The sequence below is a fragment of the Balearica regulorum genome, chromosome 14 (assembly GCF_011004875.1).
Source record: "Balearica regulorum gibbericeps isolate bBalReg1 chromosome 14, bBalReg1.pri, whole genome shotgun sequence".
Lineage (NCBI taxonomy): Eukaryota > Metazoa > Chordata > Aves > Gruiformes > Gruidae > Balearica > Balearica regulorum.
Window position 1 is genome coordinate 17,204,251 of NC_046197.1, and position 26,293 is coordinate 17,230,543.

The 26,293-nt window shown below is 38.1% G+C and overlaps 1 protein-coding gene across 1 annotated transcript in view; it reads right to left on the reverse strand.

Annotated features, from left to right (window-relative positions):
- The window catches only part of SPOCK1 (SPARC (osteonectin), cwcv and kazal like domains proteoglycan 1), a 315,620-nt gene that overhangs the window by 288,937 nt on the left and 390 nt on the right, over positions 1–26,293 (reverse strand). Inside the window, exon 2 of the mRNA XM_075766315.1 lies at positions 26,010–26,177. Within this exon, the coding sequence (XP_075622430.1) occupies positions 26,010–26,177 (168 nt within the window). The remainder of the gene's footprint in view (positions 1–26,009; positions 26,178–26,293) is intronic.

Sequence of the window (26,293 nt, forward strand, 5' to 3'; positions counted from 1 at the left end):
CTAGAACTTCCTGCTTTACCTGCCAATTTACATCAAAGGCATCATCATCGGAAATGAATTTCCCCTTTGGGTGTGAACCGTGCAACACCTGAGACATGCGTGTTTCTAGATAGCATCTGAGAACACACTTGCCAACCCACTCCCTACTGCTGGATTTAGTTGCAGAATTCTGGACTGATTTTAGTTACTGGTTCATGAGGTTCTTTACACGTGCAGTACCTAAACTGGCTGTTGCATCACACCACAGACACACTAAAAGTCATCACAAGCAAATAACATGTGCTAGAGTAAAATAAGAACTGTAGATGACAAAAGCTCTGATTTTCTTGCTAACTTCTCCAAACGCATAGAAGTTCTTCAGCATCACTTAGAGGCACCACATGTAAACAGAAAGCTAGTTAAAAACCCCCTTTGTAATAAACTACCTGATTTTAACCTTCTACTCAAGCCACATACGTTTGATAAAAAAATGATTGTTGGCACATTATTAATCATATCTGACAAAAAGTTATTTCCATTATCATCCAGGATAATACATCAACAAATACCACAAAAGTGTCTCCATGACAAAAGATAACCCATAGGAGAATCCTTTCAAATGCAGGAAATGTTTCCTGGTAACTGACAGCACGACACTGTATAATGGGAAGTGTCACTCATGCCCTCTTATCTGGTGTTTAATGGTTATCCATTTACACCAAGAAACCACACAGCAAAATGACCAAGGACAAGTGTATAACAAATCAATAGCAACATTAAATCAAAGGGTAATTATATGGAGGGGAAGGAAAAAAAGAGAAAAAAGTGGTATGTTTCAAACTACTGTAGCATCATTCATTAATGTTGATGCATAAGACTTAATTGGAAAATAAAAATCCCCTTTCATAAATTAATAACTGGCAATGCTACTTTGAAATAGGAATTCAAACTAGAGCAAGTGTGATCCTATGGAGGTAGATCCAGCTAAGAATAATAAATATGGAACAGCCACTTCTGTCCATTTTTTTTTTTTTTAACATGATCCTTCTCTTTCCCTGGGGCTGCCAGTCTCCCAGAATCCATGTGTTGCTACTTTGGAGACCTCTACCAGATTGTGTTACACAGCCTAAAACTTGGGAGTCCATCAAATCAACAGCGGGTAGTGTCACACTGCTTTGGGACAGAATAAAGTGTTTTTATTTCTTCTTCTATCATCCTCCCTTGATGCTGATGTCCAGTAAAGTAGGAATGAATTAATGCTTTCTGATCATAAGCTTTTCATCGCCATGTTATTTTGCTCAAATGTTGAAATTAACTACAGCACCATTGGTCCAATGTAGCCATTGCAGTCACACTGGCAAGCTCCTATCACTGCTAGTGTCCTGTTACTGTGGATAAGAGCACATACAGAGCATACGAAGAAAACCTGAGTGAGGGATTTTTATTTTTTTTAAGCTCTCACATATGAGCCAAAAACATTACAGGATTTTCCACAAGATATGAGAAGAAGGAAAATGTGGTTTCTTGCTCAGCTTTTTATTTTTTAGGAATATACCATACATACATGAATGTATATAATTTTATTTTTAAGATGAGTAGCAGGATACACTTCTACTGTATATATCCAAGTATAACACAACTTAAAGAAACCTGAACAAAAAGCTTCAAATTTGCCATACCAACCTCTTCAAAGAAAAACTTGGAGATCACTATGAAGAATACCAATAGAACATTCAAACTCTGGCTTTAATATTCTCATCCAGTTGGTACGCAAACTGAAGCAGTACAAAGTACTATATTTGGGGCACTTTAGATGGGATGTCAGATAAAATGCTAACAGTAAAAATTGCCATATAAAATGCAATATCACAGGGAATAAAAATCAATTAGAGAAGACTGCTTGTATCTGAAATTACTCTGAAGTACAGTGTCAGAAAAGACACACAGATTGATTGAGTAGAAATACCAGAACTCCCTTAGATTAGGGCTGCAAATTTAAACAGATTAAAACTGCTAAATCATAATCAAGGTAACATCCTTCCCCCCATCCCCTTATACTGTTAGCACACATTATAAACAAAGCAAGACCTCAATGTAGTTAAGGGTTTGGGGGGGTTCCTCCCTCCCCCCCCCCCCCCCTTTTATTTCCTTGTATTTAAAGCTGTTGTTATTTCTATGATTTTTTTTTAGTTCATACTGCAAGAGTATTGGACAAGATATATGTGAGTATGTGCTTTGGCACTCTTCTATTAAGGTACCGAAAAGAATCCAAGAACTAAGTAGTATCCAGGGTGCCTTCTTGCATGTATATACAGCTCATACAACTACCTTGCTGCAGTGCTCCAGTCATTCCTGCTGATACTGTTATAAACCACAGTAAATAAATTTTTTAAACAATTAAAAAATAAAACCCCATCACATGCACCTAATGCAAGTTAGAAATAATACTCTTAAAAATGATTATAAAGTTCTGGTGGGAGTGGGCACTACTGTCCCCAGTACAAATGCTGCCCCTGAGAGAAAACATATGAAATAAGCAGTTACATCCCGGTTTTTACAGTTTTTATCTAGACATCTGCTAATGGACACAGGCCGGATACTAGGTTAGGTTAGGTAGACATCTGGACTTAGCCAGTATGATTGCTGTTATGAGCACAAGAAAGATGACTGGGAAATAAAAACATAGTTTAAAAAAAATATCCAAAAGGAAATTATTCTAGAGATGGAAAAAAAATATCTTCATTATAACGAACTAGATGCAGTATTGTCAGCATCGATAGCATGGACAGGAACACTTATATACAAGTATAGAGTCCTTTTTATGAAGGTTAATGTCATCTTCAAAGACACATGATGCTACTTCCTGCAAGTGATTAATTACTGCATTTTTACTTATTCACTGGAGAAGGACAATAAAATAAGCTTGATGCTCATCATTTCAATCACACAATGCAGTAAGCCAACCAACAGCTCTTTTACTGAGACTTTCGAAAATTACAAGTAACTAACATCTATAAGTGGCTAAAAGTTGGAAAACATTGGGAGACGTTGAAGTTCAGGAATAAGCATTTAATTTGATTTTGATCAGCAACAGAGGGAAGAGAGCTGCACACCAGATACAGAAGCATTAAACCACGAAACAAGAGCTAAGACAGCCATTAAGGTCGGTTTAGTTTTGTTTAAAGCAAAAGCTTCAGAGCACCAATGTCACTAGACTTCTTGAAAATAATGGCAAATCTCTCCCAGTGACTAATATTTCAGCCCTGCCAGCACTCAGAATTTAACAACACTGAAATGGGGAAAGAAAATACCGTCACCTTGTCATTCTGAAATGGACCTATAATCAAAACCACTGAAGTAGGTTCATAGAGGAGTATCAACCCCACTAAAACAGAAGGCAAGCTCAACTTCAAAAAAAAGCTAAGCTTCAAAATACACCTGATCTCAGAAAATAAAATACATTTTGTGATCCCACAAAGTAAAATACAAAATGGCATATTCCATATCTCCTACAGCACTTAGTCATTTATTTGGAATTGTTGGGAGTTTATACTGCTTATTTGTAGGTCTGGCTGCAGCCTTACAGCCTCACACTGTGATTTTGTCAGACTCCAAGACATGCAGGGTCAGGTGGGGTTAACTCTTCTATGTAAGACCAGCTGCTACATTTTAGCCTGCAGATAGGTGCATTTCAGAGGCAGGTAAAGCATTTCACAATTTTATGAAATCTTAGAACTAAGTCAGTCACCAGAAAGTTTTCCCAAATATTGTTTGTAGTATTCAAACACATCTGTTCTTATGACTGTATGGCATCAACATATGGTCACCACAATAAATACAAAATTTCTGATTGTTTATAACCAAAGTCTTCTTATAAAGACTGAATGATTAAATTACTTTTGTAAAATAAATAGCTTTCCAGTGAAAGCAAACAGATTTCAAAACTTGCAACCATGCAACTACGCAGTGGGGCTCAAGCTTCAACCACTAGCTAATCAAATGCATCACTAAACATAAATCCTGCAAACAACTATGGAAGACCCTAATTTGGAGCATGCAAGCTAGCCCACTGTGTTCTTGATCATTACTCTTCCAAAGCTGAACACACACTTAAACATTTGCAGATTTGGAAACTCTTAAGCGTTCTGTCTACATATTTAACTAAATTGTCAACATATTTGTTACAGTTACCAAAATTCATAATGAACTTATGAATAATGAATTTTCTTAGTTTATTTTAAAATCCTTTGAAAGTAAGGCATTCTCCTCACCCCCTCCCAAATGCTGGCTGGGGTTTTTTTTGCTTGTTTGGTTGGGTTTTTTAAGTTTAGTTTTCCTATTTACTCAAATCAGAAACAGCACTGTGCAGAAACAAATATGGAGAAGTACAGATGGATTTGAAGAGACTGCTAGAAGTAAGCTGGTTATAAAACTTCAGTTGACATTACCTTGCTGTATTATACACAAGACAAGAATCGTAAGAAAAATTATCAGAAGGCAACTGAATAGAAAGATAACTTGTACTTGGCTGATAAAACCAGTAGAAGAGAGAAAGGTTATACATTTCTTTTACTTGAAAGTCGGAGGAGCTCAATTGCTTGAACAGCTTACTGGGATCTACAAAATGTCTCCTGGTTGCATTGGGTCTAAACACAAATGTAAAAATAAGCGCATATTAATACTATTTATTGGACAATCAGAACTCCCTTGGGAGAATGGAAATATGACAGACTTATCCTGGTGGTTACACAATGAATATACAGCTGAAGGGGAAGGATACCAACAACTTCAGCAGATTTTCTTTCAGAAAAATGGAGCAGGACTTAAAGAGACAATGATATGCCCCACACTTAATTTTCTCAAGCTCTCAGGGAAATTGTTCCGACAGGTAAGTGACCAGATAAGTAGAAACTATGGTTTTCCATGAAGAAGATAAGAGAACCTGGGGGGTTTATTATGAATTTCTGAAATTTGCTGAAACGGTATCTTCAATCTGAACATGATAAAGCTTTATCAGGGTGAGCACTTCACAACTTCCTTATAAACAGCAATTTGTTTGAAGCTTCAGGCACGGTATTGAAAACATAACAGATCCATGCTGTCCACTTAGTACTTCTGGCTACAGAAATTAGTTAATGTAATATTGACTTAATGAAAAGAATATAGTTTAATTCCATGGTATTTTACATAATAATGGTATGGCTACTGTTTTCCTGAAACAGCATATAGCATTTACAAATTAAATAATTTTTTGTAGCACCTACAAAATGCTGAATACTCAGTACAAAGCGTGAACCTTGGGTTCTAAAGGGGTATTTTACATACTGCAACTTGCTTTGTACAATACCTTTATTTCCTGCATTAAATGAGTATAGCTGCTTTATGTTAGTGTCTATCCTTTGTGCAGTGTTCCAGGAGGCTTTATTCAATTTACTTTCAAGGCAGATAAAATTACCATTGTTAATGATCTTCCATCTAACAGAAAAATTAATGTCTTTAGTGAGGCTTTAAACTTGCTGGAAAGATTGTACTGATCTGGTAGCTATACACCACTTTCTCAGGAATCCAAACTCTTACTAATCTGGTACCTGTCTATAACTTACTCGGGAATCCAAGTTCTTATGGACAAACGCTATGCTAAAACATTTATTTAGCACCACATATTCACAGATATACCCAATCCTAACATACCAAAAGTTTTCACCCATAAAAAGGATACAATGTAAGGAGCTAATAATTGCAGCACATAGAAGGAAAAAAGAAAGAAACAAAACAAGCAAAAAACCCCTACCCAAAAGTCCCCAACAACAACAAAACCCCAAAAAACCAAAAAACCCACCAAAAAGCAACCACAGAAATGAGTCTAAGGTTAGTGACTGTGCGTACAGGAAAAGGAGGAAGAGAACGAAGGAATGAAAGCAGTGTTTCAGACCACTAACCAGAAGTGACACCCGAATGGGACAGCAAAGGTGATGCCACACTAGCCCACTCTGAGCCTACAGCTCTGCCAGATGACACAGCTCACTTCCCAGGGAGCAGGGAACATCTGATGTCACTCATAGCATCACTGGGAACTGCCAGGACAGTCACATCCAGTCATTGCAGTTTTTGCTTGCTGAGTTGTCTGCAGATGATTAGCAAGAAAGGAATATGAAATGATTCCAAACCAAGAAAAGCATTCAAAAACATACCAACAAACTTTAGGAGTGATACATCTCAGAAAAGAACCTTACCCTATTGATTAGGGATAAATGAGGAAAAAAAAAAATGATAGCGCAGCCTAGAAGCTACTGTGGACCGACAGCGTTGTCCTTGGGCTTCGCCTCAAAGCTTCTTACGTGGCATAAATTCCATCTTCTAGAGTATAAAGAAGTGCTTCTATAGGGTTATAGAAGCAGAAATATCACTATTACCTTCTTTATACATTCTCAGATCAACTATAATAAATTTCAAAAATACTACACTTACAAGAGAGTATGGTGCTTTGCTTTAATGTGGCTCCTAGAAAAAGCTTCAAGTGCTCAAGAACTGGATGGATAAGCCTTCCAGTTCATGTTAGAAGATTTGTATTATTAGATTCCTTAAGTCAGAAAACATGACTTTTTTCAGAGATATAATGATAATAGCCATTTAAGTCAGTGATGTTAAGCTTTATGGTAGACACAGCAATAAAGAGTAGCTGCATCTTCATCTCCTTTCCGCTCTCTTGAAGTAGAAGTAGGGATTTTTAATTTTTTTATGTTACAAGCTAGACAGTTTTCAAAAACTCCTCCTTTTTTTTTTTTTTTTGTGAAGCTGTGACTTGGGAGCTTAAGCAAATGCTCACAATTATAAGTTGGACAGAGTACTAGGGAAATTAGGACTAGGGAAATTAGTAGTTTCTGCACTTATGTCTTTTGCCAAGGTTGTGTCACTCTGCAGCACTGGCTTACTCTTCAAGTCCTGCTATGCCATGGTGCATAATGCAGGAATTCCTGGTGCAGGAATATACACCAGTTTTCAATGAGCCAGGTTTAAGACCAAAACCAGACTGACCACATCATCATCAGTTTGGAAAAAAGCGCTCCATGCTGCTGGGACTTACTCGCTAGCAGCATTTGGTAACAAACTTACAGGACTTGGCTAATGGAAGAAGATATGGAAGATACCTATAAAAAAAAGGAGGGGAGAAAGACTAACACTAGAAAAATGTGGGAAAGAAAGAGGATAGTCAGAGATGACGAAGTGAAGAAGAAAAAGTAAAAAGAAAAGAAAAAAGAGTGAGAAGTGCTAAGTAAAGAAGGTGCTGCAGAGTCAACTACAAGAGATACAGAAATATCAAACAACAGAGAATAAAACAACAGAGAATAAGAAAAGAGATGGAGCAGGGCAAGGAAAAAAACCATGAATCTGAGGGCCAAGTGTTAGATGTCAGAGTGAGAGTGTGATCCATATTTACAGTCCAGACACAAAAGTGAACTTCAGGCAGCACATGGTCAGGAGAAGGAGGTATTTGAACAGGCCCAGGCATTTTGAGGGAACGATGGCATGGATGTCTGCACAGGGCCTCACAGAGCTTGTGCACAAGTGCAAAAAAAAAAAAAAAAAAAAAAAAAAAAAAAAAAAAAAATTTCAGGATGACAGATGCTCTGAGGTGGAAGAATTCTGTAAAGCTTTTTCAGTAGCAGAGTTTATATCCATTACCACAACACATGGCTTCATTGTAATTTTCCATGTGAAAGGAGGCAAAAAGAAAAACAAAACAAAACAAAACAACCCTCTTCCCTTCACTGGACAAGTGAGTCAAGTATAAAAATACTCCCAAGCAAATGACAGCTTTTTAGTTCATCTTTACATCTAACAATGACAGCTGTTTGCATGACTCAGACAGATGATTCAACTGGTGGTGTCCTCTCAGCTCACTCTAGAAAGGAAGGGAGAAGCAGTTTATTTTTAAGTATGCCTTGCTAACAACATTTTGATGAGAAATCCTTTAAAATGCTTTCTTTCCTTGAGAGCTGAGGTCTTACTTAAAGTCAGCTTCAGAAATAAATAACAGTATATGGCTTCCAGGGAATCTGGAGACAAAGCAAAAAGCCTGAAGAACAGAAAGCACATACTTGGAAAACACTGTGTGACACCGTAGGTGCTCAGTCAAGTCTTAGGCAAAGGGCAGGAGTCACATCCCTGTTTGAAAAGGGCTGCAGACACCCATCATTTGGATTGTTCTGAAACAGCATTATCTAGTGGATCATTAATTATTGAAGAATCTGGACTCTCAGCAGACTCTCTGTTCTCCCTCCCCAGTAGCCATTACAGCTCTAAAGACTGTTCAAATTAGTCAGGAGACTAGCCAGACAGGTGGACAAGTCAAGGAGACACTTTGTCACATGAAGAGCATTGAGAGGTATTTTGTCATTCAAAATGCATCCAGAGTTAGATGCTGTAATCCAAGATGTTTTAATTCTACTAAGATCTCCTTATCTAGAGCATGAACCAAAATATTTTATGAACTAAATCTCTTTCAGGAAGCACATCGACTCTCCCTGTATTGTTGATGAATATTTCAAATACAGGATTTTACATGTCAATACAGAGTTTCCAAAGGGAGAGAGCACTGCCTGAAGGATAATCTATACTGGTACCAGCCCTTTCAGAAATACTAACTTAACCTCGTATGGAGCAGGAAGATATCCTGTTTTTCAGAGACACTTAACTTGAGTATAAAATGGTCACCAAATGGGCAAAAGTCAGAGAACTGGTCACCAGAAGGAAAAATAAAGGGCAGTTAATTGTTTCTACTTTCTCTAGACCACACTTCAAAATGGAGGTAGGAAACATCCATTTTCCATTCTCAAAAACTCTTTTCAGCTCTAGTATCACATTAAAATTCCTATCTCCACAAATCATGAAAGTTTGGCCTCAGTTATCACAGTCTATTATTTCCATAGGAGAGTTCAACATGTTATAAGGGATTCCCTCACAGCCTAGCTCACTGCAAAATACAGCAAAGGAACAGATGGAATACCAGTTATTTCTAGGAGGAAACTAAAACATAATCATAGAATATGTCTACTTTAGTTGATAGCAAGGACAATGGTAACACAAGCAGCTTATTTTGCTCCTGAATATATCTTTGATGACAGAGAAGCTCTTAGAGAACAAGGTAAATTCATTCTACAGATGACATCTTTATAAAATGTGCATACAGATTCCTGAAACATTTTTGATGAAAGATACTACAGAGTTTTCAATGAGAATAAACAGTAAAACTTAGCCAAGCAGGCTTATATTTAGGCTTAAAATTCTGCATCTTAGACAATGGTTTGAATTAATCACCTCTAAGCATGAATAATTTTCATGCAAACAATCTGCCAAAGCCACTTTTAATCTAGGTTGGTTGGTTGTTTTAACCTCAGATTGTTGGGTTTTTTACCCTCAGAATCTCAGTAATAGACACGCTGTCAGAACTTCTGAAATGCCAGTGGATTCTTTCCACTCAGGTCTCAAGCACATTAGGATTCCTCTCCCAGAGCAGCCATCCTACTCAACGGAGAAAAGCAGAAATCCCAGTGCTCTCCTGGGATAAAATTGTCAGAAGCGCCAAATGATTTAGTGGCCTAGCCCACTTATGTGCAGTCATACCCAGGCCAAGTACCAATGCTCTCTCAGGCACCAATCTAGGAACCCTGCCAATTGTACAGGGATAAAAGCAGCATCAGTTGGATATTCTTTTTAACACTGGCTGGTAGTTTGCCATTTCATTTGTCAAGCGAAGCTGGCCATGACTTTTAGTCTGGCATTTTCTTATTGTTTTTATTATCCAGATGACAGCAATAGCTCCCACTGCTTCACTTTTGGGAATTTACTATAAATTTTTGAAGCATGATCTAAGGTCTATCTCTGGAAAACAGCCTTCTCTTTCTTATATTCAATAGGGTACAAACAAGACTTTAGAGATTAAAAATCCATATATTTTGCTTTGCTTTTCAGAAAGTGAAAGCTGAAAATAAAGCCATTTATGTAACACAAATGATGAGGCTAAAATAAAGGAGGAGCTATTCCTGTAGCACTCTAGCTTTTTCTATTTGCACACTGTTTGCATGCGAAAGCAAAAGATAATAGAAGTGCCCTTAACTAAGCACGGAATTGATATCAATGTCAGATTTACAAGGAGTGATGAACTGGAAGACATGGATGAAAGGCTAGGTAGTCACTGTCTTCTATGCAGGAATATAAAGGAAGCCACTATCCATCTCCTGCCTATGTGGTCTCTGCGTAGAGGCCCAGGAAAAAGGATTTGTAGTGCTCAGAAATGGTAAGCGGGCAAAGGTGCAGCACTGCTGCTGACATATGTAAAGGAGGTGGGAGGAGAAAGAGTTGTATGATCACAGCAGGGTACAAACGTGACATGGTTTCAGTTAACACTGCATTTGCCTTGCTGGAAAGCTCAGGAAGGTAGCCATTCCACCAAATCAGGAATTCACTCTATAAACAGTGTTTTGGAACAAAAGTGAGCAACAACTTGCATTCTCCCTTCCCCCAGAAAGAAACATTCCCTAGGCAGCACATGAAAATTTGCTTTACCAAATTCCTTTTTATTTTCCCTCCTGTTGTTCCCCCAAATTATTAACAATAAGCTGTTTAGTCTGTCTTGTTAGATTTCATGTGGTTTTCTATAGCACCATACCAGGCATATTTTTCATATTGTACTGCTGAGTAGAGTAACTTAATGATCCTTTTAAAAAGATCAAGTCAGGTCTACAACTCTCTGTACCTTCTTGTGGTATGTCTCCCATGCTTTTGCAAAGTATCCGTAGCCAGTCAATAAACGGTCCTAAGTACTACTCTGCCAGTAGTACTGGGAGACTGGGTTGGGTGGTCTTCATCTCTTCCTCAGTTTTTTTGCACAGTTACGTTAGTGCAAGTTATAGTCTAACCTGAAAGGAACAATTCTGCAACTCAGCAGGTAGTGCTAAGCCCTGTCATTATAGGGAATGCTATGTAATTCAAGTTCAACTGCCTTGAAAGGCTGAAGGAAGTAGCACAGCTGCAGTAACTTCAGATCCTGGGTGATAAGTCATTTTGTCTTGCTATTCCATACTTTCAGCAATTAAGAAGCATCATCTTCTAAAGCCATGAACATGCAACTAAGAGCCATTGATGTGGTGTTCAGGAATCACGATGGGAAAAGGCATCTTAAAAATTCACTGACTTAGCTTCAAAGATGAGGAAGAGAGTGGAACTCTTCAGCACAAAGTTTCTATGACTCATGAACCCATTGGCTCAAGTTGTTGTAATAAGCTAAATGATTTCTGAAAACTCTTGGTCAAGGAAGTGTTTCTGACTAAAGTTTGAAACAGCTCAGGCTTAGTTCTGTTATGGGGCAGCTGAAATTATATTGCTTTTGTAGCTCTTGTAGCTGAATACTAAGATGACTAGAATACTGTTACCCAAGAACATGACGGTCGTGACTGTTTTAATAATCTCTAAATTGAAAATACTTTATTCAATACTAAATTGAAAATACTTCAGCTAACTTAGAAGAGGCTATTCCTGAACCTGAACTGGTTTCATGAGGTCTGCAAGAGGAAAAGGAAAGTACACAGGGCCCAAGAGAAGTCAAACTCTGTGCAAGCGCTGTTCTTGCAATAAACGTAGCTGAAGTTTGCTTCTAGTCTAAGCAAAACACTCTTAACAAAAGCAGAATATTGAGAAAGTACAGAGATTACCAACAAAAAAAATAGACCCCATACTGACATGAATGTTTTAATTTTAGTTCTACAACTGACCACAATCATGGTGATAAAGATTATTTGTATTATAAAATTTGTATTGGTCAGCAGCCCTTGCAAAGATGACAGTCCCCAGTGAGGTGGCTTCTGCATCATCAAACACATAGAAATGTTTCCACCCCAAGAAGTTTATGATCTAAATACCTTCCAGAATTAAACAACCTGTCAATTGAACTGAATAAGCACAATCAATTCATTCAATCTTGTCAGTGAAGAAACTGGTGCAGTTTTAAACTTTAATTTTCGTACTGGAAAAATTCTAAGTTAGTTTTTACATGAAAATTAGAGATGAGAAAGATGTCTAGGCAAACAAAAAACTACCTGGGAATTACTTACTATGAGGAGATACAGGGAGTTTATGATAGAAAAAGAAAACACAGTTCACAACATATTTAAATGTACAGTTCAGCATATAGAGAAAAAAAGGAGCTATCGAAGATCACTGGATATTACAAATAGTGTCCAAAATATTCCATACTTAAACTGAATGGCACCACTGCTTTCACAGAAATATTTTATGTCTGTATCCATAGAGTCTGCAGGGAGAAAGAGTGATATAAAATTGTTTCACAGACTAAGAGAATACCCAATTCACTGTGACTTGAAGGTAAATGTAGGTCATCTCACAGAGGTAAACATCTCAACATCATTTATCTTTGTTAAAAAAAAAAAAAAAAAAAAAGAAGAAAATGTGTTCTTGACTAGATCGGCTGGTTGCAATAACCCATCCATCTCTTTTGGGATAGAGAATGCTGTATTTTTACTTTATTGATGAAAAACATATTTAGAGTGTTTTTCTCTTTAGCAACCTTCTCTTCTTCTCCTTGCTCCTGCCTCTCTTTAAAATCAAATATTTTTGAGTTCTGAATTTGGAGAATGGAATCATGCAACTAATCAATCAGCCTTTGCATCTGAGATCTCATCATTCTGAACATTACCTCACATGAATCTCAGTGATTGTGCCTGCAGGGCTACCACTGCTTTCTAAAAATTACATGGACCAAAAGAAATCACTTTGTTTTGCCCTCTGGCTTTCTATGTGAAACAAGTGTCATGGTGAAATGCTGACAAAATCCTGTCATGTTTTCTGGCTTTGAACAACTGCAGCACAATGGTAATGTTGGAAGCACAAAAGCAAAATACACATAGGGTTTTTTGTTTGGTTTTGTTGGCTTTTTAAAGTAAGGTACATTACAACACTTCAAAAAATTTGAGCAGAGAACAGAATTGTTCCCTTCTGCGCAGAAATAAGGACAGGGGAAAGGAAAAATCTTACAGACATTTTGTTATAATTACTCTATATGTGAACATAAGTGGTTTCAGCTATGCAGGATAATAAAGGTTGAAATTCGTCCTTGTGCAGCATGAGACACTAGCATCCAGGAGATGTTTTGAAACTTTAGATGTTTTCCATGCTTTATGTATGTCCTACACACTAAATTGCACTAACTGTTACAAATTATTTTCCTACTTCACTTCTGCACCCTGTATTAGAGCACCATCCAAGGGAACAGAGCAAACTGCTTCCCAAATAAGCTTGCAGCAGCACATGATCACTCAGTGGATGCTCCGTTTTAAACCAAGCTTTTGCCATCTGTTCATCTGCTAATTATGAATGTTACAGATATCCACAACTACATTGCAAGGACAGAAGTGATTAAAGCACACGTATTCTTTCTACAATGCATCTTTGTTGTTTATTTCAAATTAAAACCAATACCACCCGCCACACAACACACAAGTCACGCAGTAGGAAGACCACATAAGTGCAGATAGATGCTTATAGCTTCTCATCTGGCAATAAGCCAGCAGTGATTGCTTGGAGTCCAAAATGTATTGTGTATACTCAGCAAGACAATCTCTACAACTGTGCCCAGAATCATACGCATTTCTTAAGTGGGGGTTACCCAGAGCTTTGCTCATTTGCTGCCCAGGTCAGCGTTGTGCAGGATACTAATCAGCAGCTAACTAAATTCCAGTTGCATTCTAAATCCCTTCCTGCTCTTCCCTCCCTCTAACCCTAACACCATCATCAACCTACCATTTTGGAATCCTCTTTGATGAAGCAGAACATGTTTTTCCTTATCTACCTTCTTCCCATTCTGTCTGTATTTGTAAATTCATTACCTAGGTACACACACAGACATACGTTATGTTCTTCATTTCCTCTTTCTGCCAGGCGTTTTCCACAAGGAGAGATTTCTGGGCTTTAGAAAAGATTGTTCCAACCATGATTTCTCACATAATGGAGCGTGTCTCCCTCTCAGCCATGACTCCTTTGGCTGGATCCGCTAAATTATCCAGCATTTATTTGCCTATGACACAGATTGTATTTTGAGGGTTTTTTTGTTGTTTGTTAATTGGTTTTGGGGTTTTTTCTTCCATTCGCTTGTACCTGTAGTTTCTCTTTTTAAGGAATGACTGAGGAAAACACATTTACTCCATCATTGCAGTTTCAGTAACTCCTAATTTCAGGAAGCTTCAGCTTTAAAATCTTCTATGCCCTAAGGCTTCAGCTTAGTATCTTATTTTATATCTACATATCTCCTTATTGAGTTCAAATTTTATAGACAATCTTGCATCATTCTGGATGGAACACACCAACTGCACCATCCCTGATGTATCGGTAATGGTTTTGCAATGATGGAGGTGGGTGTCAAAATTGCTTCCTGTTTGCAGCTTCTTTCATTGCTAAGAAAAACTACAGCCATGCTGAGCACGTGCCACATCTATCTCTTTGTACATTGCCCTGCTTTAATATTGGTCATTCTTGATTACTTAGGACCATACTCTACCATTAAACCATAGATGAAGTATCTCAACAGAAACTAATGTTAAGGTTCTGTGGTTACTTAAAAAAATACCGATAGCAGAATATGGCCCATAAGAAGTTGTTTGGATTTTTTTTTCCCTTTACACACAGAGATGCAACTATTTGTGATGGCAGATGTTGCTTTAGAAGTGGAAGTTTCAATATATTTTAAAATGCTTCTAAAATTGTTTGTATTATCTTTTTATGAATACTCAAAAATTGTCCATTTATACCCAATTGAAGTTTCTTGTACTTATGTTCAGTTGTCTTTTCTCTTACAAGGCATTGCACCTGGATAGGAAATGCTTACTCACAATCTCTAACAGCACTCTCTCTGAGGGAAAATTTACCTTTCATCTCAGGTTATAAGAAGTTCATTATAAGCCACAAAATCTTTGCTCTGCCAATCATTTTAACATTTATTAAGATAAGACACATGCATAAAGCACCTCTTCATGACAGGAGCCAAAGGCTTTATAGAAAGAAGAAGAGACTAGATATAAAAATGGACATTTGTGTCACATAAAGATCATCATTTCAGTACATCTTTCCTCATATTCCAATGAAACTAAACCATTAAGCGCCTTATTATATCCAACTTAACTTTGTTATAAGCATTGAGGAGACTAATAAATCTGTGGCCACTGATCTGAATTACCATATATTTCCTTATGAGCAAATACATCTGGTTTACAAGTTTCCTTCACCCTGCAGAACTGCAGTTATGTGCATAGCTGACAGTTGTGTAGCAGTTTTCCAGTTTACATTTATTCTAATTAAATGTGACATGATTTCTTTTTGGATGCTGTTCCTGAGTGAATATAATGTGGAGATTCATGCTTATGTTTAAGGAATACAGCAGACAATTCTGTACTAAAATCAATAATTATCCTATGCTTATAGATATCCTTACTGAAGGCAGCCCTCCCGTATTCTTTTCTGTTTCTTGTTTAGCCATATGAAACAAGTTTTGAAAAAATCAGTAGACTTAAAATTTCTAAGTCTTCAGTTTCACCAGATGTAGTTTAACATTAAAATAAAACAAGATATGGGAAATCTGGCATAATATCTCTGGTTTAACAGGAAATACCTAGTTCCCCTTCAACATGATATTAAGTAGAGGTGTACCAGCTAGTATTAAATAAATAAATAACATCTAGCTATCATCAAGAAGATTGGTTGCCCTGGCTTCACTTAGAAAAAAGAAGGAAAAAGGATAAAAATTATCCCTTATATACCTTGAGTGAAGCTTATGTTATCAAACAAGAAATGAATTTGACCCAATAAACACTGCTGTCAGATACTGGCACATATATCCAAAGGAAGAACATAGGCCTGTTAAGCTTTGTCCTTCTGTATTCCAACACAGTACATAGCTCAGTAGAAGAGCACTGTCGTGGGACTCACACGACATAATTTTTGTTGTTAGATGTAGCATTAGCTTGATGGATAACTCTGAACTAGCTTTATCCTCTGCTTCCACATCTGTCTAATCTAGATATACGTCTCCGTATGCCAAACCACATCGGAAAAGCGCTTTGAGGTGTAGCAAAGAAGGCTACCAGAAGCCTAGGGTATTGTCAGACGAGTGAAGGAGTCTCCAGCCTCCCGGCGCCGCCGGGACCCGCGGGGCGGGTTCGGCCCCGGACAGCTCCGGCCCCGGACAGCTCCGGCCCCGGACAGCTCCGGCCCCGGACAGCTCCGGCCCCGGACAGCTCCGGCCCCGGACAGCTCCGGCCCCGGACAGCTCCGGCCCCGGACAGCTCCGGCCCCGGACAGCTCCGGCCCCGGACAGCTCCGGCCGGGCCGCGGGGGAAGCGCTCAGCCAACCCGCTCAGAGCAAAGGCTACAAGTGCTCACACTACAGCAGGTAGTGGCGCGGGCACAAATACTGGAAAACTAACAGAGTTGTCCTGGAAATCAAAGGGCAGACTCCTCTTATCAAACAAAAAGTGACAGGCATTTCTGAATTCTCTAAAATTGATTTTTTAATTAATATTGATGAATTGCTATCAAATCCCACCAAGAACCTCAACATCCCTAGCACATACAGAAACACTATTCTAAAAACAATGTCTTCCACTCACTCCCTTGAACAAGCAAGTCAGCCTCATTTCCTCTTAATCCTACAATTACAATTTTCAGCCTCCCTCCCACATACCATTCTCTAAAATTTAAGCTCCTCCCCCGCCCCCCAATTCCAGTAACTACAGCTGCCTCTACCTCTCTACCTCAGTCTTCTGTTCAGGTTCAAGTTGTCTAACTGCTACAACTTGAAGAGAAAAGCAGAGAGGATGTACATAATATACAAACAAACATATATACAAATAATATACAAACACTAGAAGATAATGCTGAAATAGGACAAAGACAGATCTCCAAGCTAAAAAGTACACGAAACTATTCACAGAATATGCTGTGAAATTTCAAGCGAAATTGTACACACAGTTTAATTTCTGGATTAGAGAGTTTAAAAATAACCTGCATAGACAGACAAGTATCACTACCTCTATTAATCCCAGTGGTAGTCAGAATTCAACTCTAAGCCATGGTATATTGAAAGCTTTTTTTGAAAATCAGTCTGAATATAGTTACTCTAACAGTAATTTTTAATAAAGTATTTTTCTATCTGCCCAGGCTAAAGCAATCAGTGAAGTGGATTTATGACACTAAGTTCATTAAGAGGATAGCTAAGATCACAGAATTAATTGATGCCTCCTTGTACCTTTTCAATGAGAATGATTTTCTGTTACCATGGATTACAAACGAAGCTATAGAAGTGGCAGATAAAGACCAATCTACTCCCTGCCAAAACCTCTACAGCAGCTTAGCAATTTATCTGTAAACTGAATTTTGAATCATATCTTAGCCTTGAAACTCATTAGACATTAGATGTTCAGTCCAAATGTGTAATTCAATTTTAGCTGCCAACTTGCAACAGCAAATCCACCAATGATAACTGCTGGAGTTATCTACCTGATGACAGACTACTCATATGGAGTTAAGGCTTGGTAATTTCACAGGAGTAAGGCCCTGTGTAAAGCTGAAACAGAGTTAAGTGTTGGAAATACAGAAATTCACACTGGAGGCAGTAGCATTACCTTAGCTTTGCTCAGTGTCAACACCACTTTCTTGTTTTGGTTGGAATCTATAAAATGTGTAATTTGTAGACTGTAGATGTTTGATTTTCAGATAGTTTGATTCTTCCAGGGACTTTGAGGGAGCTTCTTCTATTTATGCTGGCCAGTCGCCTGATCTTTCAGACTTTTCCAAGTACACAATGTCCTCCAAAAGCCAAAACTATCTGTTTAAACTAACTGGTCTTTCACGCACAGTTGTTCTTTGACAAAGAGAACAGGAAGACGAGGAATATGAGAATCAAACTCAGGGCTCACTAAAGTATTTGAGAATTTGGTCATCAGCTTCAACATAACCAAGACCACTACAGCTTTTTTGGATTAATCTCATTTTCAGTTACACGAGGAAAGAAATAATCAAACAGCCTTTAATAAAAAGATGCTATCCAAAAGAAAAAGAGTTTTCATATCCTAGATGTAATATTTGACCTCCATTTCCCCCATGAAGTCCTGTCTCTTGTAAAAGCAGCTCAGCTGCTCTATCCCAAATTCAGACAGCCTCGTATTTTATCCACAAAAAATGCACGCATTGTTAGAGATGTGCTGACTGAAATTACGTATTTCTAGCCTCCTGGTTAAAACCATAAATATAGAGCAGTTAAAATATCTGAGATAAAAAAGGCAATAATCTCCCTGATGTTCAAAACACAGTATCATAACTAAGCTTTAACTTTTGGTACTTGAGAATAATGAGCCTGATTTTCTCAACCCTAATTCTGGACAATTTGCCTGAAATAAAACTAGTATTATTTACCCATGGCTACTTGAGCTTGATAACAGTGGTTACACTAACAGACATCAGAACTCAGCCTCCTGTGACTATTTTCAATCCACTGACACGGTTTGACACAACTCATGGCTCATTTGTGTGAGGTGTTTTCCCCTCTTTTTTCCTTTACAAGAGTGATTTTTGACAAATATATTAACAAAATCTACCCCACAGCTGTGTACTGGGTTTTGATTTGCTGGTTTTCCACCCCCCCACACACAAAGGTGCTAACATTGCAATACATCAAAACTGGCTCTTCCACTTTTTTATTCATTTTTAACCTTATGGTCATCAAGAACATCAATCTCTTTTGTCCTCACAGAGGTGCAGCATGCTCTTCACATCATTATATTTCCTATAGCTCCTGCTCCAACACTTAAAACATACAGTGTACATCCAGAAACATAACAGAAGACTCAAGTCCCAGGAATCTGACAAAATTAAAGTTTAAATTTGTAATAAAGTGAGCCCCCATGGAAAGCAAATCCTAAAAAATTGGGGGGGAAGGAGGAAAAAGAGGAGAATGCAAGAATGGTTACTCTAAAAACCTGGAAAACATATTAATCAAAACTTCAAATCTACAGGATTCCATAGCAGGGATATGATTTGTGAGTGCAGTCTACAGAACATTTCTGTAAGTGAGGAAACTATTAAAGTTATAATTTGAAACATATAATACAGAAGCAAACATTCTAGTTTTCTACTGACCTATTTAGCTTTGAAGTCTTACGTAATTCCTAGGGAAGCTGGATAAGTGTCAGTTAATTACAAAAAGCTGGCGCTCTCTACCTTCCAAGTTAATTATTCTGACATAAATGCCATTATTTTTCCCCCTTGTCCACTGCAGAAGGAAAGTGTCAAGTTTGAGAAGGGCATTTTTAGTAAGCATATCTCTTCTGTTTGTTAGAAGCTGATTATGAATTACATTTGCACAGATTCAGTCTTATGTTTTGCTATTCTATTAAACTTCACGCAGCTTTGGCAAGTACATCTCAGCTGTACTTTTCAATCACATTTATGTTCCAGCCTTGTCCCTCTTTTGAGTAAGGATTGCCCTAAGAGACAACCTATGCTTGAGTGTCTGGGTAGACTTATAAATCACATTTCAACTCTGTTGTAGTTCAGTCCAGATCCAGTGGAATCCATACATACAATCTTCACCTTCCATTAAATCTGAAGGTGGGCTTGGAATAATAATCTCCTGGGAAGCAAGCCTGAGGTGCCTGTGTCCCATCACATAACCCAGCCACTTTACTGACTGGGTACATCCATTACCTAGCTAGTAGGTGTTCTTCAAGTATACTGTAACCTTTCTTATGACTGTCTTCACTACTACATAACTAGCAGGGCCTGAATGGCTTCTCCAGGAATATATGTATTGATTGCTGAATCACAGAAAAACCTGCACTTACATTTGAGGTGAAGAAAGTAGAAAATGTGATGGCCTGGTAATAAATTGTTGGCAGAAAAGTACTTCATTCTGCCTGTAGACATAAGTACAACATAGAAAAAGAAAATGCAATCTCAAACTAAGTAGCTTCCCCTTAGCATCTAGTATACCAAGCGGATCATGAAATTGGTTGAGTCCTTGGTAGTAAGATCACATGCACCTGCCAGGGAAGAGAGCAGAAAGAATGCAGTCTACACAAATGAACTGTTAGCTCAAAAAACCCAAAGGATCAGGGGATACTTGGCTATCACAGATCAGGTTCCACCACACTAGAAACTGTATGAACAGGGAGCAAGACAACCATCTGCAAGGAGCTTTAAACTTAATGAACAGACACATGGGATATAAAATTCCAGTGCCTCTAGAATCCCAAAATCCAGGTTCTTTTATTACAGTTTACTACATCATAAATCTTTCTATATTAACATACAAGCTACATGTTGAAATTGAAGGGCTCATGAAGATAACTTTTTAAAATATAACTGTGGGTGAAGTAATAACCCTATTCCTAAATTCAGGAATAAGATTCTTTTTATTACCAATTATCTACTTATTTCTTTATCTCAACTTCAAGCAAGGCAGCTTTTGCTGTCCCTCTCTCAATAAACATTCTGAAGCAAGTCTACTCTTATGCAATCAGCTTTGTGTGAGAAAACTAATATAATATATTCTTTTAAAACAGGTTGGTTTCCCCTATGATGCTAGAAGGCCTTTGGCTCACCAACTGCATAAAAATTTATCTTTCTTGAATTTCAGTGATCAGAAGTGCTTACAGTATTCGTAATTAAGTAGGAAATCCTCCCGTACATGGTACAATTTTATTTCTTCAACAGAACCAGAAATCTTTAATTTTATGCATTCCTACAATATATTTGCTCTCCTCAGTGTAGCATTACTTTTGTTACTTAGAATAACTCTGCAAATCAATGAAAGTACACAGGTTTTCCCTCTCATCTATTTCAAGCTGAGCTGCCAGGACCCAGAATAAATTCATGTTAGCTCTCCATTCCATGACCTTCTACTTTGTACTTTTAAATTTCATTTTGTTTCTATTACTTGAGTTCCCAAGGTCTTCCAATTCTGCCTGTTTGGTATTCCAAACCTTCTCAGTATTGGTCATGTTTTCCAACACTCTGCTATCAAGTTTCATTGCCAGACTTCTAATTTTGGGCTAAACAAATCAGAGGAAGATAAGTGCAACAAGGGGAAAAGCAGTGCAGAAGTGTGAAGAACCAGCCCAAAGTCCAACAATTCATCAGTGGCAAAGCTGGAACAATAGAGGTTCCCCAGTTCCTAGCCCTGTATTTGCTTTATCAGCTTACACTGCGCTTCTGATCAGGTGTGAGGAGGAACTCATGGGCTCAGAAAGGTGATGTACATGAATAACTGTCTATTCAGCAAAATTGTCTCTTCAGCAGATCGTATCAGGGAATGGTAGTTATGACCAAGCTGGGAAATCTAATATCTAATCTACTTATATATAACTATTTATGCTGATGATAGTTATATGTAACTATTTATCCACAGTAAGTCTGAGCAATGTATACACACAGATGATGACATTTCATGCCTTGCTGCTTAGGCATGCACAGTCTCAAAGCATCTCCAGGCATAAAATGCATGGGGATTTTAACATGATAGCCTGAACTGAAATTCTGTAAGCAATAAAATTTAGAAAAACAGCTTAGTTAATGCTCAGAACGTGGTCTGGCAGCCTGCCATGTGTAAACATCCACTGAAACCAGAGTTCATGCCAAGATTCTTAGCTTTCAACTTCATAGAAATTCCTTCAATGGTTTAAACCAGATCCTCTACTAAGTTCATTTAACATTTTTCTTCCTTTTCGCAGTTTAACCCATAGCTACTTGAACTTACTGCCTTTTTATATATAAGCATTAAAAATGTAATAGACATAACTCCAAGTAGAAGTAATAGAATTAGTCTGTTCATTTAATTTTGATTAAAGACAGGCCTGACACTAAGAGGATGCTTACTCTATGCCTTCTGTGCCAAGCCTCTATGAGCACAACGAGATGCTACAGTGTGACCTAATACAATAATGCACATGGCTAGTCACATCATAAATGCTTTCTAAGACTCTTAAGAACTCACTTCACACTCAGGTGCCAAATTTGCACTCGAGGTCCTCTGAAGCCAAAGGATCTCTCTCAATAGATTTGATTGAAAGATCGAGGCCTTAACATTTGTTTTCATAACATCAAAAGGTCTAATATGACTCTCATATCCCTGATGTCTGCTTTTCCAAGCCTCAAATCTGCACAAAGGAAATAGTTGCAGTTCCTTCCCACAGACTCTAGCTTGCTTACTTTTCTCTTTTTCTAGAAATAATTATATTGATTTATTGTTTAAATTTTAGGTATTTTCTAAACTAGACCAAGTCAATTACTTAAGTACATATGAAGTCACATTCAATATATGTATTAGGTGAATAATAAATTCTGTATTACCACAGATCTTGAGCTCTGTCTTCTCTTTTTTTTACAGCTTCAACACACAGTTGTGAGGAAGAGAAATACTATTAACCCCCGCTATAAAATGGGACTTAAGACAGAGCTAAGATTTTGTCATTGGTTGTGTAGAAAGCCCATGACAGAAAAGGAAAAAGGGGTGGAAGACGACAGAAACATCAAATTCAGATTATATTGAAACTTATTAATACATTGAATGTTACACCATTATTGATACTGGACAGCTGGACGAGATACAAACTTTCAACAGCAACAGTCACATTGGTCTTACCATTCATTTACAGGCTCCGCTCGTTTTTAAAAAGGGAGCACTTGATTTGAACACAATTTGTAGAATATTCAAGTGAAAAAATTGTATTGTATTGTTTTAACCACATCTCTTGAGGCCTTTTGAAAACGGTGACAGGTCATCATTTCACACTATTAAATTCAGTCAGACTTAAAAATTTTGCCTGATTATGTGGACATAATGGAGACATCAAATGAGGTGTAGTTCTGTGCTCTCTTTTCACAGAAGAGTAATGACTGCTGGGCCATTAAGTGCAACTGTCTTTGCCCAAAAGAAATACGGGTCATACAAAAAGAAAAGATCAATAGCTGTCTTCTCAAATCAGGCCATATTGGACTGTAGCTCAATAAGGCTGACCAACCAATTGATTTTGAAAAGAATAACTGAAAAAGTTGAGAGAAACTCAATTTAAAATTTTATATTCAATTATATATCATCTGTAAAAAAGCCTCCCACCTAGTACTGCAACATTATGACAGATTTATATGCACATATGTGTGTGCAGATGTTTGTGCTGCACGCACATACAAAGTTAAAGTGACCACACCCAAACCACTCAAATCTCAGCTCCATACGTGCAGTGTTTTTCCTGCTGTACATAAGGACACAGCTATGTAAATATCCTTGCAATTTTATTTATATAACACGACAAAATTCAGAAAGCAACTAAAGGTAATTATGACAGTTACTACAACCTTGCTTCTGCTGATTTACAGGGTATGAACTAGGTCTTCTGCTCTGTAGTAGCTGTAGTGTCAGACACAAGAAGGTTTTAACTGAAACCCCACTTCTATACTGCAGCCTCCTGTGCAAAGCCCACATCGAGAACCTCATCTAGTAAGGATGTGTGTGTGTATATATATATAGTTACAGCTTGGGAACAAAGCGAAGATGGGAAGATAGCATTTCATTCATAATTGTCAAATTGTAGGGAAACTATCTACCCCATACCTAGCAGTTAATACTGTTATAGTGCATCTCACCAGGCAGATTTTTCACAAATGTTTTAACAATATATCCCCGACAACACAGCCACAAAGCAAGGACCAGATTTCTTTTAATGTCATCTCCGCATGCAAGAAGCGTGCTGTCTCTACTGTACCTACTACATTGGCAGCAACTCTACCTATGCATGTCTTCATCTGTGGACACAGAACTTCTCACCGAAAATTATGATGCAGTAAATCACTTTGGTTGAAGGTAAGTTATTAAGAGCTTAATTACATATGCAAGCTTTTTTTATATTTTCTTTTTAGAAAAAGCTTAGTAGGAGATGATTAGTTATTGCCACATAAAAGGTTTCATGGATAATAACACACATTCATAACATGCTGGTTTTGACGTAACGGGGTAGAAAGATACCTAAACTTCGCGTGACCTTCATACTGTTTGCTTTTGCTTGGCAGAGGACTGGTTAAGAGGGTTTTTTTCTATATAAAATGATTCTTGCTATAGAAAAAGAGTTTTGAGGTTTTACAGTTTTTCTTAGCATTTTCAGAAAGTCTAAAAAAGCATTTTCAGTTGTGAAACCTTCATGTGTAATCTTCATGAACATCTTCCACAGGAAGAGGAATAATTTCTCTGACAATTGCAGTTGTGAGTTTGGGAAAGGGGACGAGAAGAGAAGTTGCAAGGACTCCAGGCTTAAAAACAAACAAACAAACAAACAAAAAAACACAAACCAAAAACAACCAACAAACCAAAAACCCTGCATAAAATGAAATAAAAAGTTTAAGCCTAAGAAGCGCATTTAATACAAGGTCTCAATCTGGAAGGACACCGTTGAAAGATGTACCTTGCTATAAATCTGTGCCTACTTAAAAGTGTTTTCTGATTAATTTGCCACTCCTCCATTCAATTTACCATTTTCAAATGCTGCCAAATTCTCACATCAAGTTGGACGCAGAAATTAACAAGTAAAATCCTAAACCTGCGTTCCCCAGGAGACTAAACCAGATATTTAGAAAGATTCCCTTGGAGCCTTGGAAAAGTGCATGAATCCATACTAACTGTAGAATCCCCTTAATAAAATACCAGTTACAAGCATAGGCTTTTCCAGACACCTATATACAAGAACTTCAACAGTCCCAGTAGATGGATGTCATCACAGCAACTGCACAAAAATATACATTCTGGCATCTGTTGATACCATTGTTAAGGCCACACTTTGTTGTATTGAGATTTAGAGCAGCATGACACAGATGACCACAACTACAGAAAAACGTAGAGAGAATAAGCTAGGCAGAGACAGGTCACATTTAACGGCAATACTTTGACTTCCTCTTTGCAAAGTAAGATACAGTGTTAAGACCACAGAGACAAACGCACAGCATCGAAGTTCAACTTGTTAATATATTATAAAACACCAGAGCTTCTTAAATAAAAACATTCTTACAGAATAGTACTAGCAGAACTGCTAGCCAGCTCTACTCCTCCCTTTCCTAGAGTGACACTGCAGCTACAGGGCACAAATCCCATGCAATAAAGAACAGTTAACCTCAATGTGCTCATCATCAACACTAACAGTAATGTTTCCCCTACCCAGCCTCGGGCAGACTGAAGCAGGGTTTTCTGCCTGTGCTCCAAGAAAGCTTTTCAGGGTATAGACAACAGAAGCAAGAGGAGCTCCATAAATATTACGTTTACCACAAATGTTGCGTTTCCCTTTCTCCTGTCATTGACTAAATACATGCAATTGTATTCAAACTAGGGGAATTCAAGAATTAATTTTAAGCTTAAAAAACTGATTTGTTTTGTACAGATACATGTCATAACACATCTGGAAGTTACCCTTATTTTCCAGACTTAAAAAAAACCCTGAGTCAAAGCATTGCTTCCTCCAACCCTATACCAGCGTACAAAGATCTCCATGAGCAGAATTGACAATAAAATGTTTTCCACCAAAGCTGCAGGCAAAAAAATAAGCTTCACTGTTTACCACCTTGTGGCTTGAACTGGTAAATATTCTCTTCTTAGACACACACCATTTCATCATTTTACAGTTAACTAGCCTCTTAAACTGCAGGCACAGAAACTTTGTTCAAAGTTCCTCCTCAAAGGAAAAATGAAGGCGAAACGGTTTCAGTAAGACTGACTGAGCCCGAGCTGCCCCGATTGATGGGGCAGTCAAGAATGCCAGGACTGACTGTCCAGTTCCCAAACAGCTCTGAACATCCTTCATACAAGCAGCAACCGGTTGCCCAAGCTGCATCTCTGTTCTACCCACGGCTTCTAAAAGCCAGCAGCCACCCGTTGGAAGGATGTTACGGTCAAATGGAACAAACAAGAAGCATGCGGTAAACGTACTTACATCCCGGAATTTGTTCCAGTACTTGTCTTTATCGTACTGCGAAACGGTGCTCAGCCACTTGTCGTTGTCCAGGAAATTGCCATGATTGCTATTACTCGTGATGATTTCAGGATGCCGGCTCTCCACTTGCAGGAAGCACCAGGCAGCGATCACCAGCACCCCCGACATCTGCAAGGAGAGGAGCGAAGGGGAGCGGAGCAGAGCGGGGCGGCGGCGGATTCCCCGGGCAGGGAAGTTTGAGGGGACCCAAGTTCGGGCTCGTCTCCCCTCACGCCCCTCACCAA